The sequence below is a fragment of the Aspergillus alliaceus genome (genome assembly GCF_009176365.1).
Source record: "Aspergillus alliaceus strain CBS 536.65 unplaced genomic scaffold BDW43scaffold_61, whole genome shotgun sequence".
In the NCBI taxonomy this organism is placed as follows: Eukaryota; Fungi; Ascomycota; class Eurotiomycetes; order Eurotiales; family Aspergillaceae; genus Aspergillus; species Aspergillus alliaceus.
The window spans coordinates 131914-146026 of NW_022474744.1; the positions used below are offsets into that span (position 1 = coordinate 131914).

Consider the following 14113-nt stretch of genomic DNA (forward strand, 5'->3'; position numbering starts at 1 on the left):
TAGACACAGGTATGAGAGAAAAGAAGAAGAGTAGATCATATCGTCCACTTTTCTGCTATTGCGTCTGTAGAGCACAGGCTCTGCATAAACACTCTGTGGAGATGTGTGCAAAAACTTCACATCAACGCCAATGCAATGCCATGCAAACAGACTAAACCACAACAAACCACAAGCAAATTTATGAGTAAGGGTTCCATCCATCCTGGGTACGCCCCTCCGAGCAAAGCACAACACGAAAGAAAAAGTTAAAGGGTGGGGAAGAAAAATAGAGCAAAAAGAAGGGAATTTCTTAACATTACATATGTTGGATACATAACAGGGCAAGACTTGTTAACACCAGAATAACCATAACACCAGAAGCAAATATTCATAGGCAAGTCATAACAACGCCGGAGATACGGCACGGATCAGTACAAGCTTCTAAAGATGGAGATCATATCCCGTCTATATCTGAAACGGAAGTCACGATCTAACTTGTGTTGGTCTGGCGCAGTTCGAAATTGGGAATATAATCAAACCAGTCGGTACTCGGATTGTAGCGATAGGCTTTGAATTCAACCCCATATGGCTTGGGCTCAAGCATATACAACATTCCTAGGGGCACATCCAGGTCGGTCACCTCGTCGCATTTGAGACCCTTGAAGTAAGCCAGAAGAACACGAGCCACAGCTCGGTGAGTGACTAACAAAACATGATCGGTCATTCGCTCCACCTCGACGATCACTGCTCTAAGCCGGTTGATGACATCTAGGTACCCTTCGCCGCCGGGCCCTGGATATCTGTAGTATAGCTTATCTCGTTTGCGAGCCGCATAATCATCAGGAAACTTTTCACGGATCTCATCATATGTCATGCCCTCCATCTTTCCCGCATGAAGCTCGTCAAGCATCTTCATTTGCTTGACATCGTACTCATCTTCGTTGAAAGACTCCACGGTTGAAATCGCACGCTGCATCATGGAGGACCACACGCAGAAATTGCGGGGCCGGTCACTAGGGATATATGAAGGGTTGGGTGGGGTGCTATCACCTGGGCGCGGCGGGAACTTTTGCATCATCTCCTTCTGTCTTTGGTTCATTTCCCACTCGTTTCGCTGATGATCTATAAACTGAGTGAGCGCTTTTGCATAACGGTGACCGTTCTCGCTGAGTTGCGAGTCACCACCGATCCGGCCCGCCTGGTTATCCTTGCTCTCGCCGTGCCTAGTGATCCAGATTTGCCGGGGGGAGAGGTTGAAGTTGAGGAGGTAGTACACCACTTGAGACGAGAGGAAACCATGAGTCTGATGCGACACAACCTTGCGACCCACGTCAATCATTCTAATATAAGCCATATTATTCCTTTCCTCGTATTCACCGAGGGGCACGTAGGATTTCTCGTATAATGCGACACGCCGCTTAAAATCTTCCAGTGCTTTCACCGGGTCCTGGCCTTTGTAGTCCGGGCCCGACAACTTCAACCGCATGTTGGCCTCTAGTAGCTCTGGGTCCACGCAACTGCTTTCAAGGAACAGAATACCGAGCTCGGGGCCAGCACGTTTGCGAACATGATCCACAACCGCTTTGCGGCGCTCCATCGTACTGTTAGTCGCGTCGAGGATACCAACGCTACCACCCCTGTCGAGGATATAATCTAAGAGCTCGTCTAAGGTGTCTAAGGCCACCTGCTCCCTTAGCTTCACCGCCAACTGATTTTTGGGGTCGAAGAAGCTTGCAGACTGGTCAAGCGGCTCAGGGGAAGCTTCTTGCATGGCCTGTTGGTCTTCTAGCGACGCGTTGAACGGCGGCACAATGGTGGTTCCGTTCTGCCTTGAAGGAGGCTCTTCCTCCTTTCCGTTGACGAGGATCTTCGTGGGGACAACCGGCGGCGGAAGGGAGTTCTCGAGTTCGGGAGGGGAAGCCGTAGCCTCAGGGACCTCAGGAGGTGAGAGCACGGCCTCAGAAGGGATGGTATTCTTTCTGGAGGCATTCATGGCACCAACGCTGACGCTCAGGCGACGCACCGAATCGACGAGATCCTTCTGGATCGAACTCGTTCTATGGTTCCTGTGTCTTCCAGGGGGTGATGGGGACTTCCCAGCAGCAACGCGACGACGTTCTCCGACGTTGAATATTTCGGTATCATGTTGCAACCAGTTCAGGTACCGGGCCAACTTCTTGGTCACATAGCTTTTTCCCCGTGCAGGGAGGCCGACCATCACGATGACTAGCTTGGAGCCGACATCACGTTGAGCAATGCGGCCATCGGGAGACACCTTAGATTTGGTGAGACCTGGAATATCAAGTGTGGTGGCACGAACTCGGCCGGGGGTCGACGAGGTCGTAGTTGGTGTGTTATTAGCATTGCTGGCGACGACATTAGCATCAACGTATTAAACTGAAATAAAACAAAACCGATAACACGATTGATTTTGAAGACAATGAATTAAAAAAAACAATAAACAAGCACACGAACCAAACAACGGTGTTGAAGCCTCAGCCGATATTGCCGGGAGGAACAACGGTCGATCGATACTGAGGGAGATTTGAGGGCAATCCAAAATTGCTCACGTCTGTGACTCCAGATCTAGACGATAACAGACAACCAACGAGCGAGGGAAAAGGAAAAAGGGAACATACAACTGTGGAGACGAAGGGGCGGTTGAAACCGGAGTGTCAGTTAGGGCGAACCCGACACCATCCTTGGATGCCTGTGAGCCTCTGTGGGCATCGGAATGCAGGTCGTTTCCTAGCGCTCTTCCGACCAGTGTCTTTGCCGGAGGCATAAGATTCGCATCTTTCCCGATCCCGGGCCTGGAATTCCCGTTCGACAAAACCCCGTCGGGACTATCTACTACACGATTGTGCGAAGATTCGGGCGTTGACGCGCTTGTCATGATCGCCGAGCGTGCAATATTGGTGTGTTGTTGAGACATCCCCGCCAGTGGCGCAGGGGATGCAGCCAGCTCAGGTGTATGTTAGTAATAGTCAATAAAGTATCGCGGTCTTAGGTAGGGTTCCGGGTCTTCACCCTCAGGAGTACAGGTTTCTGTCCAGGATCAGATGTGATCGATTCTTTGAGTCAATCAACTTCCTGTTTAGATTCCAGAAGTTCGAGAATGAGGGGCGTAGAAGGTTGAAAAAAAAAAAAATTGAAGAGCGGAGATGCCGGTGGGCGGCGGGATGAGTCAAGAGACTAAACGTCACTGTTTGTTGAGCAAACATACAAGTTGGTACTCTTAAGGAAGACAAGAATACCAATCCGTTCCAATGATGAGAGAAAGAGAGTAAAATAAAAAGTAAAGAAAGGAAAAGAAGGCAAAAACCCTGTTTCTTTCGTTTTGCCTTTTCCCGCTTTTCCAACGCCACTCGATTGAAAGAGAATAAATAAATCAACAATCCGCCAAGTGAACAAAGATAAGATCAATGTCAGGTTTCTTGTCCTGTCAATGGGAAAGAAAAATAATAGTAACAATAATAACTAATAACACCAAGTGAATATAATACAGGAATGTGAAGAATCCCCAAGTATAAAAGTTTCTCAGCTTACAACCTATGAAGTCACTGTTTGGTTATAGTACACAAAAAAGAAGAAAATGGTGGATCTTCCCACAAGTGTTGATCTATGGAAACATGATGTCAAGAACGTGTCCTCCCTGTATGAACTTGTGGTCACCGCCGGTATAAGTAATCATGTCCCAGGATAAAGATTTCAAATTTCAAATTTAAAGACATAAATAAATTAGTTTTTTTATTTTTATTTTAATTTATTTTTACCTTGTCTCATTTATCTCGCCGGATCTATAAAGTAATTAAAGCCAAACGTATCTTGGCTGGGAAACATTAAAAATGCAAGAATGCTTGGCCTAGGTAAGGGTGCAGACGAACATGAGAGTAGATAGTACTACCTAGTACATACTAGCCCGCTAATCGATCCACTTTGGACCAGCGTGTCCGAGCTTTTGCAATGAAGGGACGGAAACGCCGGGAATCCTATATTTGACTAATGTCACAGAATGCAACCGCAGTGTTCGTCAAGGGCCATTTTTTCCACATTACCCTGCATCAAACTCATTCGGTTGACGTGTGTCTCTCTCCTTGCAGCTGGTTTTTTAAACTCCACATCATAATCACCTACAACCATCAATCAGCCTTGCATGTTGATAGGTGCTATTGCAGGCCATATAGTCTAAAGTACTGTACTGTGTCTTGTGTAACACGGCTGTAATCCGCCGGGCTGCACTCTTGTGGTACACGCAACCACTGTTGCATATCAGTTTGGCGCTTGGCATCATTCGCCGTGAGCCCAACTGTCCCATGATTCCCGCAATCCTCATTTCTCTCGGCTTTTGACTACTCACACAGGAATGAATACTTATCCAGTCAGGCATAAGAATGAAAGGACGGTTGCATTCCGCCGGGTTCTTGGCGCTTGGCGGATACGCAGGGGGGCGCTATCACACTGCCCAAGATATCATAAAACTTGCTGGGCTTCTAGCTCCTTGGACGCTTTTGATCTGACATCTAATTATCTAGCCTGAGAGTGAGAGCAATCAGGGTAGCGTATGCGGCGACACTTAGAGCTGTTAGTACCACCACTGCATTCCCGCTAGTTCTAAACTTCTGTCGGTGGACTCCATCTTCTCCCACCTCCGAGAAAAACTGCCGATTCCCTTGTTGGCGGCGGAAGAGACCAATGATGAGCACACCGGTGCCATAGATTGCAAACAGAGCTCCCGTGCTGTAAAACTCGCTAGTAAAGATTTTCAGCACTACGAGGGCAAATGAAAATTGGGATAGCGCTGTGCGGACATAGGCTCCTTCAAAGGTTCGCTGAGCTGCCCGTACTTCGACGATCTCGTCGGTCGTTAGCGCAACTGTGCGAGCCCGGTGCATGCGCAGGCGATATCGATCAGCGGCACGGCGCTGATGATAGTTAGACCAGGCCATATTAGACAGGGAGTAACACAACGTGCGAGCCGAGTTATAAACAATAGGGAAGGAAGAGGAGCGTAACTCCAAGTCACCAAACGCACCTCGAACATAGCGACGTTTTATTTATGCGCGTGCTTCCCGTATTACTCAACTCTATGATTCAGTGATAATACGGTATAACCAGGTAAGTAGGATACCTAGCCGGGAGGCTCGATCCACGTTGTAGCGTTAAGATTAGGAAGCTTTCGTCCCAAAATACGTGATGGAAGTTGACTTCCGAAAGAGAAAGATCTCGCGCGGGGAAAAAACATCAGCTACGCTATGCCTAAAATAGACTCCACGTGCGGGGGTTGGGCAGCTGATCCAACGACATTAATGATACCAGAGTACTACATAGATAGGCTATTCTTTTCTACCGTTCAGGATTCTGAATCTAGTATTTTGGGTAGAGCGAAGATCTTGCGACTGAAAGGTCAAAAAGACAGAGGCCATAACTCATTGAACTCCAAACGTATTTCTCCACCAATAAACGGGCGGTGTTCTCTAATCCTCCACGAATAGCGGGCCCATCGGCTACCACGATTGCTGAATGTAGCAATATCAATAGCCGCTTTGCATACTTCGTCGTCAGTCTCCAATTTTGGTTCCTATTTCCCCACACGGCTCCTGGTCGGAGTCAACTCCGATAAGCCTATTTATGCCGTCCTCGGTCATTAAATGGGGCTGACAGCAGCAGACTACTAGCCTGTTGTCAAGCGGTTGGGCGCATGGATTGGCAATCCAGTTTCTAACCTTCTTTCCTCTTCTCCTTCTCTCTTGCGCTATTCTTTCCTATCTTTATCATCACATCTCCATTCGCCGGGTCAATTGTAAAGACAGCCGTAATTGATCCCGCAAAATGGCCAAAGTGTTCGATGCGGCGGAAGGTATGATATCTTTTATCCGCTCCAACCTCAACGGTTAACCGCCTGATATACTGACTGGTGACCAAACATCCAGTGGCAAAACACAATAGGCCAGACAGTTGCTGGGTAGTTCTGTATGGAAACGTATACGATGTATGGTTAAGCCCTAAATGTGTTTGACCTCAAAATGATTCATCATAATTAATGATATAAGGTCACCGACTTTCTCCCCGAGCACCCTGGTGGTTCCAAGATCATTTTGAAACTCGCTGGAAAGGATGCGACCGAAGAATACGACCCTATCCACCCGCCAGGCATACTAGAAGAAAATCTTAAACCAGAAGCGATGCTCGGAACCGTCAACCCAGAAACACTTCCGAAGATAGAGGCAGAGCCAGCGCCCTCTTCAAGTGGCGAGACGGAGGGCCCACCCTCAATGGAGTCCCTCCTCAACATGGACGATATCGAACAGGCAGCCACTAAGAACGTGAGCAAGAAGGCGTGGGCCTACTATTATTCGGCCTCGGATGATAAAATCACCAAGAATTTCAATACGGAAGTTTACCGCTCAATTCTCTTACGGCCACGGGTTTTCATTGACTGTACGCGATGCGACCTGAATACCACGTTATTGGGGCATAAGCTAGCAATGCCAATCTATGTGTCTCCTGCTGCGATGGCTCGGTTGGGCCATCCGGCGGGTGAGGTGGGCATCGCCGAAGCTTGCCGCAGCTTTGGAGCTATGCAGATTATCTCGAACAATGCATCTATGACACCAGAGCAAATTATAAAAGATGCTCCTCCTGGTCAAGTATTTGGGTGGCAGATTTATGTCCAAATTGATCGCAAGAAGAGCGAGGCGATGCTGGCCCGAATAAACGAGCTCAAGCAGATCAAATTCATTGTTCTGACCTTGGATGCCCCAGTTCCTGGCAAGAGAGAGGATGACGAGAGGGGCAATGCTGTCGGTGCGTCAGCGCCAGTTCCGAGCGCTGCGAAAACGGCGGGTAGTGCTGAAGACGAAACCTCTCGAATTAATCAATCCCCTGGCGGTGTTGGAAAGCAACTCTTTGCCGGAACAGATCCCTCACTAACCTGGAGAGAAACTTTACCATGGTTGGCCGAGCGTACCGATCTACCAATCATCCTGAAAGGCCTACAGACGCATGAGGATGCATATATTGCCTCTCTCCACACCCCTCAGGTCAAAGGAATCATTCTCTCGAATCACGGTGGACGTGCGCTCGACACTGCTCCCCCAGCAGTGCATACGTTGATGGAAATCAGAAAATACTGCCCTGAAGTGTTCGATAGGCTAGAGGTCTGGGTTGATGGCGGAATCCGGCGTGGTACGGATGTTGTGAAAGCCCTATGCCTGGGGGCGAAGGCCGTGGGCATTGGGCGACCTGCACTGTGGGGCTTGGGAGCTGGCGGTGTTGACGGTGTTAAGCGTACCCTGCAGAGTACGTTTGAACCCCAGTATCTGAGAAGCAAATTACTGATTGATATATAGTTCTGGCCGATGAGAGCAAGACATGCATGCGGTTACTTGGCGTCGAAACTGTGGATAAACTAGGACCCCAACATGTAAGGCTCCTTCGTTTGCTGTTCTGTTTGCAGATATGTTCCTCAATGAATCTGCTCCGATACTTACTCTTTGCAGATCAATACCCGTCTTCTTGAACAACAGGTCTACGATGGCCCATCGGGTTTAGAATCCATACGGGACGCTTTCCGCGCAAGATTATAGACAATGTAGCATATGATTGGTGTTATAACATACATACTACGTACGCATTTTTATTGAAGGAATCTTTCTTCTTGTAAGGATGGGATACAGTAAAAATCATACATAACTATATGTAAATTTCATGTCCTGAGTTGGGGCTCCATGTTTAGGCGCCTTCAATGGGTTCCCTCTCTGTCATATAGATTGAGTAATCAATCACCGGCCTTCCCTAATTCTTAAACAAACACTCCCAAGCTTCCCCCTCGAACCAACGCTTATCTTTCTCCCAGGCTTTAACAATCAGATCCCTTCCAAGTCTTACCACATCAGCAACTTGCTCGGACGTTCCCCAGCCAGTGATCGTACTGCCCCAACAGATCAAATGCGTCCCTACATGGATCAACGTCCGGAAGGCCATTCCTTCACTCAACGTAGGATAACCTTCTGCGATACCTTGAATAATCCACACTCCGGCATCGATATCTTTGAAGTGTTTTAGCTCGTACAACTCGGCCATCATTTGGCCCAGATCAAGAGCCCGAGAACCACATTGAGCGAGCTCCCAGTCGATGATGAACAGAGGTGTGTTGGAGTATTGAGTGTCGAACGGAGTTTTGGGGAGTAGGACACTGACATCGTTAGTAACTATTTGAGTGTCTCCCACCTAGCCCCCGGAATGGGGAAGGGTGTAGTGATACTTACTTTCCAGACCAGAAATCGCCATGAATTACCCCAAATCCCTCTCCATCTTTCCTCCCTGATTCGCCCTCTGCCATATCTCTGACTTGCTCAAAAACATTCCGACTCCCCTCCAACAACTTAGGGTACTTATTCACCATTTTCACAAGGTTGCCATAGTTAATGCTGAACTTCAAATCCCGGAAGAGAGAGTTCTTTTCCATCTCCAACGCCACATCAGTCTGCGACGCTTCCTTGGTCCATGAATGAAAAGAACCCAGCCACAACCCCAATGCCCGGCCGAGGGACACAGCCCACTCACGGGACACACTTCGGGCCGAACTGAGTGAAACAAAGAACGATTTTAAATCAACGGCATCTGGAATGTCTTCCATGATCTGAGTATTGGTGGACGGGTTGAATGAGTAGAGGCGGGGTGTCTTTACTGTGAATTGACTTCTCGTGCCTTCATTGTACATAACCTTCGTATTAGGGAAATTGTCCAGAGATTTCAGAATGGACTCTTCAATGAGCTAAACGTTGAAGCATTAGCCAGGATTCTCCCTATCGTTTCATGCATTTATGCAGTTGTAGAGGACGTTACACAGCGTTCGGCGGATAATATGAAATCTCGATTGGATGCTAGATAGTCTTCTGTATGCTTTATGACAACCGTTGTGGCTCCATCTGGGAGTGGGCGACGCAGAGTGCCACGGAAGACGAAGTTGGCGGTCCCGCCGCTCAACTGCTGGACAGATGAGCAGGCATACGGAGTCGTCGAAAGCTCTGATAGTATAGAATCTGGGGTGACTTGGTTGTCGGCCATGGTTGATGTTGAGCGAGATCTAAACAGGGCGCAATTAAGATACGGGCCTCTTCAGTCACGCAATTAAATTTGTCTATAAATCTGATCCTAGAGCGAAGGATAATAGTAGCAATTGTGTGTGTTTACTTGTATTATATAGTGGGGATCACTTTATTATTCTGAGACTTCATTCGCCATTTTGTTTAAACTCGGGCAGTACATGACTCATCATCTATAAATAAATTCGGTCGGCGTCCCGGTCTGGCAATGATACCTCGTATAAATCATGAACCCATCCATCCAGTGATTGCTCCACCTGGCTGCCATGGATCCATGATAGAATAACTTCTTTTCTACTTCCATAGATCGTACCATTCTTGAAGCTCGACACCTGCGATGTCATCACTCTTCTTACCGGTGTTCTTTGTTTTCCCTGTCCCACTAAGATTGTCCTAGACAAACTGAAATCACTACACGAATGAATGACGATTAAGAAGTGGCAAGCGCCTACGCTTTGGACTAACTATTCACATACACGCTTTCACGGTCTAATGCAGGCCTGAAAACCTAGACAATATCGGCATTCTGCATATCCAGGGACTGTATCCAGTGACTATCTGAAGCCAGGTCTTCCCTTGTATTTCGTATTCCGCCCTTATACAACTCTTGTAGTGTGCTAGGTAACCCCCGAACGCAGCAGTTTCTCCGAGGTGAATACACATCAAGAGTATCTCACTAGGGCATATTTCATAGTAAAGAATTCTTGATGGGTCTTAGTAGCCAATTATTCCACCCTAGCACCAATCAAACATGGCCACATGAAGAGGGGTTTAATAAATTTTTCCTTACAGATATCCCACTTCGAGCAGGCGAGCTGAGCAAGATCACCAACCGATCAACAACTACTAATCATGTTCAACGTATACATCAAAGTCGGGTGAGTTGGGGTCTTTCAGGAAGTCAGAAAAAATCTCGTCGGCATCCTCGATCACATCAAAGTACGAATCGGGAAGCATGTATGCCTAAACCATAGTCAGTGTTGCTCAGACTCTGGCCTCTCTCGGGTTCTTCTTAGACCACAAACCTCCACATCTCTGAACATGTTGCGTCGTTCGGTGTCAGCGATATCACGAATAGTATCAGCGACTTCGATATTGTTTAGAAACATGGCAACATGCACAAACATATCTTCGAAAGGGGAGACGTAGAGACCTGGGCCATATTTAACCAGCGCATTAATGACAAATGTGGTTCCGATATAGCACGCCATGAGGAAAACACCACGAAATAGCGCTTCGTCTTGAAGCTGGTCATTAAGGCCCATCTCCAGCAAAGCTCGCACAACAGTGGATCTACCCTGACGAATGGCATACATGAGCTCCAACATCCCGGTCTCATGGATATTCACATGCGCCAGAAGGCGTTTCACAATGCTCACTCGATTCAGCAGATCCGCAACGTCAAGGGCAGAATACCCGGCGTGGCTAACAGCATCACGATCAGCTCCTATCGCGAGCAACTCGGTGACCCTGTCAGCGTCATCCAGTAGACATGCAACGTGCAGCTCGCGGGTGATATTGAATGATGTCCTTGCTGAACGAGATGGATAGCAGTAAGTGGGTTCTGCGTCGGTATCACTCATTTTGCCCACTGTTGCCACAATTACTAAGTATAGGTAACCAGGTTAGTTTGCATCGCGAGAATCTTTGTACCTCTTGTCTGACGGCACGGAAGGTTGAAAATGGCTATCCCCAAGGAGCACTAACCAAGGGCAAGATACTGAACCTACTTGCTGCCGCCCTGGGGTGGTTGTAGTTCTGTGAAATAGGGTCCAAGGCTGGCGTGTACCCGAGTTCCAAGAGGTGCTATGAACCTGATAGATTGCATATCCTCTTTAGATGGCAACTGTCTAAGTGTTACTGTAAGAAGCAGTCAGATAAACTGATCTCACTTAAATACTTGATCCTATAATTCCTCTACAGGAGTTAGGACGAGTAGATAAAGAGACTTTCAGGTTATCGTGGTGTGTACGCAGAAATATTGACAATTGTTGAGAGAGGATTAGAAAGTGATCATTTAGAAGGAAAATTCCAAGGGCTTCTAATAATACTATCAAATAACAGTATGATTGTTGACTGTTTTGAGTTATGGCAGAATGAGGGCTCGTTCTTATTCACTCCTTCGCTGTGTCCATTCGTCTTTCGTTTTGTGTTGCGAACGTTGGCCTACTTTACTGCTATCAACTCGTGTGTAGTATTTTCATTTTCTCTCAATGCTAGGAGCCTACTACTTGTCATTCATCCAGTAGGTGAGCTGGGATAATCTGAGCTGATGGCTGAGCGAAGTGTGTAAGCTAGATGACCTCAATAAATAGGGACACATTGCGCTCTGTGTATCTTCCCATTTAATTCTGAAGGGAATTCAGTGTGATCTGTGCAGTAATTTCCGAGCACATTGTGTCTCTTCCAATGCGAATGACTTCGGACAGAGATAAATATCAATACTAGGTTATACGATCATGGGAGGTTCATTCTCCAGCTCTGATGAGATGGTGGACAATTGAACAATTCAAGTCGCTATGAGATGCTCGGCCACATGCTCAACTAGGTATGCTCATTAGCGAGGAGGAACATGGTCTATGGGACTAGAAATAGATCTGATTCAATATTTTAGGTGAAAACTGCGTGACTCTCTTCGTATCACTACACATTTACTAGCCACCGTGACTGAAGCGAACTGCGGACTTTTTATTTGACTATATCTCCCGATTTGTGCAATTTATTTATTTTGGCAAAATGAGGGTTCAAGTCGTCCCAGATTCAGTTTGAATAGAGAAACATATAGATCATGGCCACATCCAGTCTACGATTAAGAGTGCGAGAGCATTCATCTGACTTGAACGTTTTGTTTTGCTTTATTTATTTGGCTCATGAAATCGGAATCCTGATAATCGGACAGCAGAGAGGAAGGAGGAGGAGAAGGTGGTGGTTGTTGTTGTTGTTGTTGAAAGAAAACGAGACACTTGAGAAGCATGTCTCATACAAAATGAACAAAAATTAAATTGTCTATAAATTACTATGATTTCCCTTCCAAACCCCCCCCAATCTCTCTACGCCAAACAAATCCCCCTCCCCCCCTCCTTTCCCCCTTCTCCTTCCCTACCTTCTTATCTCAATAATTATCCACCTAACTCTAACACCAGTGTCTTAACATTTCGCCCACAAGGGTTATCTGACTTGAATCTAATTTCCTTACCTCTTCACCTTTTCATCACGAATTCCAGTTGGGCTTGCTTGATCGCTCCGAAGTTGGGACATTCAAGTTCCAGTTGGAGCTGCGGGCGGAGAATTTGCATACCTCCATTGATTTCCAACGGTCCACGAGGCTTGACGCTGCCAAGAATATTTCATTCGCGCCTAGTTCCTTACCCTGGAACAGCATCCGGGCTGCTACTGCGAAAGCCCTGCCTTTCAACTCCTGCTAGCCGACACAGCGTAATGACAGACACCACTCCATCCCCTACTCCCGGCCCTGCCACAAAATCTTCTCCGAGCGTACAACCCACCCCGACGTCCACAGCTGGTACCAAGCGCAAGCGGGGGTCCGCAGGGAAATACTATGCGGTCAAAGCAGGATACCAACCTGGTATTTACTTCGCATGGAATGACTGCTTGACCCAGGTAACTGGGTACAAAGGCGCAGTGTGTAAGTGCCTTTATGCTGAATTGATATAACTTGGAGGTCCCGCTTGACTCACGGAGGTTTCAGTTCAAGCGTTCCCTACTCTCGAAGAGGCAAATGCGTTCCTCACGGGCTCAAAACCTCCGCCGGTGCCTGGAGCCACTGTTCTCGATACGGAACCGACTCGATTCTACGGCATACAACGCGGTCGACTACCGGGTGTTTATACGGACTGGGCAAAGGCTCAGGAACAAATCAAGGGGTTTCCACGGCCGCGCTATAAGAAATTTTCGACGAAGGAAGAGGCAGAAGCTTTCGTGAGACTAGGTCAATCTAACGGTGTTTCGTTCGTTGGGAAAACTTCGGAAATAGAGAAGCTTCCTGGGGCACCAGGGATGTTGAGTGAAATCCCGAAGGATGAGCAAGGTGCCCCGATGGAGCCAGGTGATGGCCCGTTACCTCCCGGGGCAGAGGATGGATTCGACCCAAACATACTCTTGGACCCAAAGACAGGAAAGGTGGTCTGCAAAACGAAGGAGCAGAAATGTGCAACGAAGACGAAGGCAACTGGCCCCCCCGGGATGTTGCGAATCTATACGGATGGAAGCTCGCTGAAGAATGGCAGAGCACTCGCGTCCGCGGGAGTTGGTGTTTATTTCGGACCTGGGGACAACAGGTTTGTTGCATTTTCGCCGCTGTCGACCCCTGTTCTTTCTTGTCACCTTACTGACGCTACATTTCCTAGTAGAAATGTCTCGGAGCCCCTTAAAGGCAGTCGTCAGACAAATCAGCGCGCAGAACTGACAGCCATCCTTCGAGCCCTTGACATAGCTCCACGTCATCGCGACGTGACAATCTTCACGGATAGCCAGTATGCGATAAAATGCGTGACGCTGTGGTATATCAAATGGCAGCGCAACAAGTGGCAGACATCGGATAACAAGCCCGTCGAGAACAAAGACCTGGTTGAATCGATTCGGGTCAAGATCGAGGAGCGGAATGAGCTCAAAGTCAGAACACTATTCGAGTGGGTGAAAGGGCATAATTCTGACCCGGGTAATGAGGCAGCCGACCGTTTAGCTGTTAATGGAGCTCAGCGGGGAGTATTGGAAAAGGCAGCAGCGTTAGAAGCTATCCAAAGCGTCCCTGACGAAGGGTTTGATGATGATGATGATGATGAGATTTAAACCAACGGCGTTGTTTCATCCTTCTTCTTTTCTCTTTCTCGCATGATGATAACTATTACACTTTGTTGACTGTCCTTACGGAGCTAGGTCTCTGTTTATCTTCTATGTCTTTATAAGTGGTAAGGAACTGACTAACTCGATGATATCCCGGGAATAAAAATACATAATTGATTCCAAAGAGAGAAATAATTTAAACTTGAGCCTGTTGACATGAA

General features: G+C 47.5%; 5 protein-coding genes across 5 annotated transcripts; 1 reads left to right on the forward strand and 4 right to left on the reverse strand.

The window, feature by feature from the left end:
* Positions 1-335: 335 nt before the first annotated feature.
* On the reverse strand, positions 336-3222 carry BDW43DRAFT_210987 (6-phosphofructo-2-kinase PFK26). The gene is made up of 2 exons (XM_032039255.1): positions 2619-3222; positions 336-2345 (listed from the first exon to the last, which is right to left on the reverse strand). Exons 1-2 carry the CDS (start codon positions 2912-2914, stop codon positions 470-472), a joined length of 2172 nt encoding a protein of 723 aa, XP_031895569.1. The 5' UTR covers positions 2915-3222; the 3' UTR covers positions 336-469.
* A 1280-nt stretch (positions 3223-4502) lies between these two features.
* On the reverse strand, positions 4503-5023 carry BDW43DRAFT_315650 (uncharacterized protein; the record flags this gene model as incomplete). The annotated part of the gene is made up of 2 exons (XM_032048125.1): positions 4503-4904; positions 5015-5023. 2 exons carry the CDS (start codon positions 5021-5023, stop codon positions 4503-4505), a joined length of 411 nt encoding a protein of 136 aa, XP_031895570.1.
* A 620-nt stretch (positions 5024-5643) lies between these two features.
* BDW43DRAFT_211054 (FMN-dependent alpha-hydroxy acid dehydrogenase) lies at positions 5644-7619 on the forward strand. Its single transcript, XM_032039256.1, has 5 exons — positions 5644-5839; positions 5913-5971; positions 6033-7281; positions 7332-7405; positions 7482-7619. Exons 1-5 carry the CDS (start codon positions 5812-5814, stop codon positions 7566-7568), a joined length of 1497 nt encoding a protein of 498 aa, XP_031895571.1. The 5' UTR covers positions 5644-5811; the 3' UTR covers positions 7569-7619.
* On the reverse strand, positions 7259-9153 carry BDW43DRAFT_290319 (uncharacterized protein). Its single transcript, XM_032043492.1, has 4 exons — positions 8830-9153; positions 8250-8758; positions 7482-8176; positions 7259-7405 (listed from the first exon to the last, which is right to left on the reverse strand). The coding sequence occupies exons 1-3, from the start codon at positions 9049-9051 to the stop codon at positions 7777-7779; spliced, it is 1131 nt and encodes a 376-aa protein (XP_031895572.1). The 5' UTR covers positions 9052-9153; the 3' UTR covers positions 7259-7405; positions 7482-7776.
* A 782-nt stretch (positions 9154-9935) lies between these two features.
* BDW43DRAFT_303679 (ankyrin repeat domain-containing protein) lies at positions 9936-10672 on the reverse strand (the record flags this gene model as incomplete). Its single annotated transcript, XM_032045459.1, has 2 exons — positions 9936-10052; positions 10115-10672. The coding sequence occupies 2 exons, from the start codon at positions 10670-10672 to the stop codon at positions 9936-9938; spliced, it is 675 nt and encodes a 224-aa protein (XP_031895573.1).
* Positions 10673-14113: the final 3441 nt, after the last annotated feature.

Coding starts and splice junctions, on each gene's coding strand:
- BDW43DRAFT_290319 (XM_032043492.1), bottom strand. CDS start 9,051: ATGGCCGACAACCAAGTCACCCCAGATTCTATACTATCAGAGCTTTCG. Junction 8,759..8,829: donor TATTATCCGCCGAACGCTGT/GTAACGTCCTCT, acceptor TTCAACGTTTAG/CTCATTGAAGAGTCCATTCT. Junction 8,177..8,249: donor GGCGATTTCTGGTCTGGAAA/GTAAGTATCACT, acceptor TAACGATGTCAG/TGTCCTACTCCCCAAAACTC.
- BDW43DRAFT_211054 (XM_032039256.1), top strand. CDS start 5,812: ATGGCCAAAGTGTTCGATGCGGCGGAAG. Junction 5,972..6,032: donor TGTATGGAAACGTATACGAT/GTATGGTTAAGC, acceptor TAATGATATAAG/GTCACCGACTTTCTCCCCGA. Junction 7,282..7,331: donor TGTTAAGCGTACCCTGCAGA/GTACGTTTGAAC, acceptor ATTGATATATAG/TTCTGGCCGATGAGAGCAAG.
- BDW43DRAFT_210987 (XM_032039255.1), bottom strand. CDS start 2,914: ATGTCTCAACAACACACCAATATTGCACGCTCGGCGATCATGACAAGC. Junction 2,346..2,618: donor GCCCCTTCGTCTCCACAGTT/GTATGTTCCCTT, acceptor TGTCGTCGCCAG/CAATGCTAATAACACACCAA.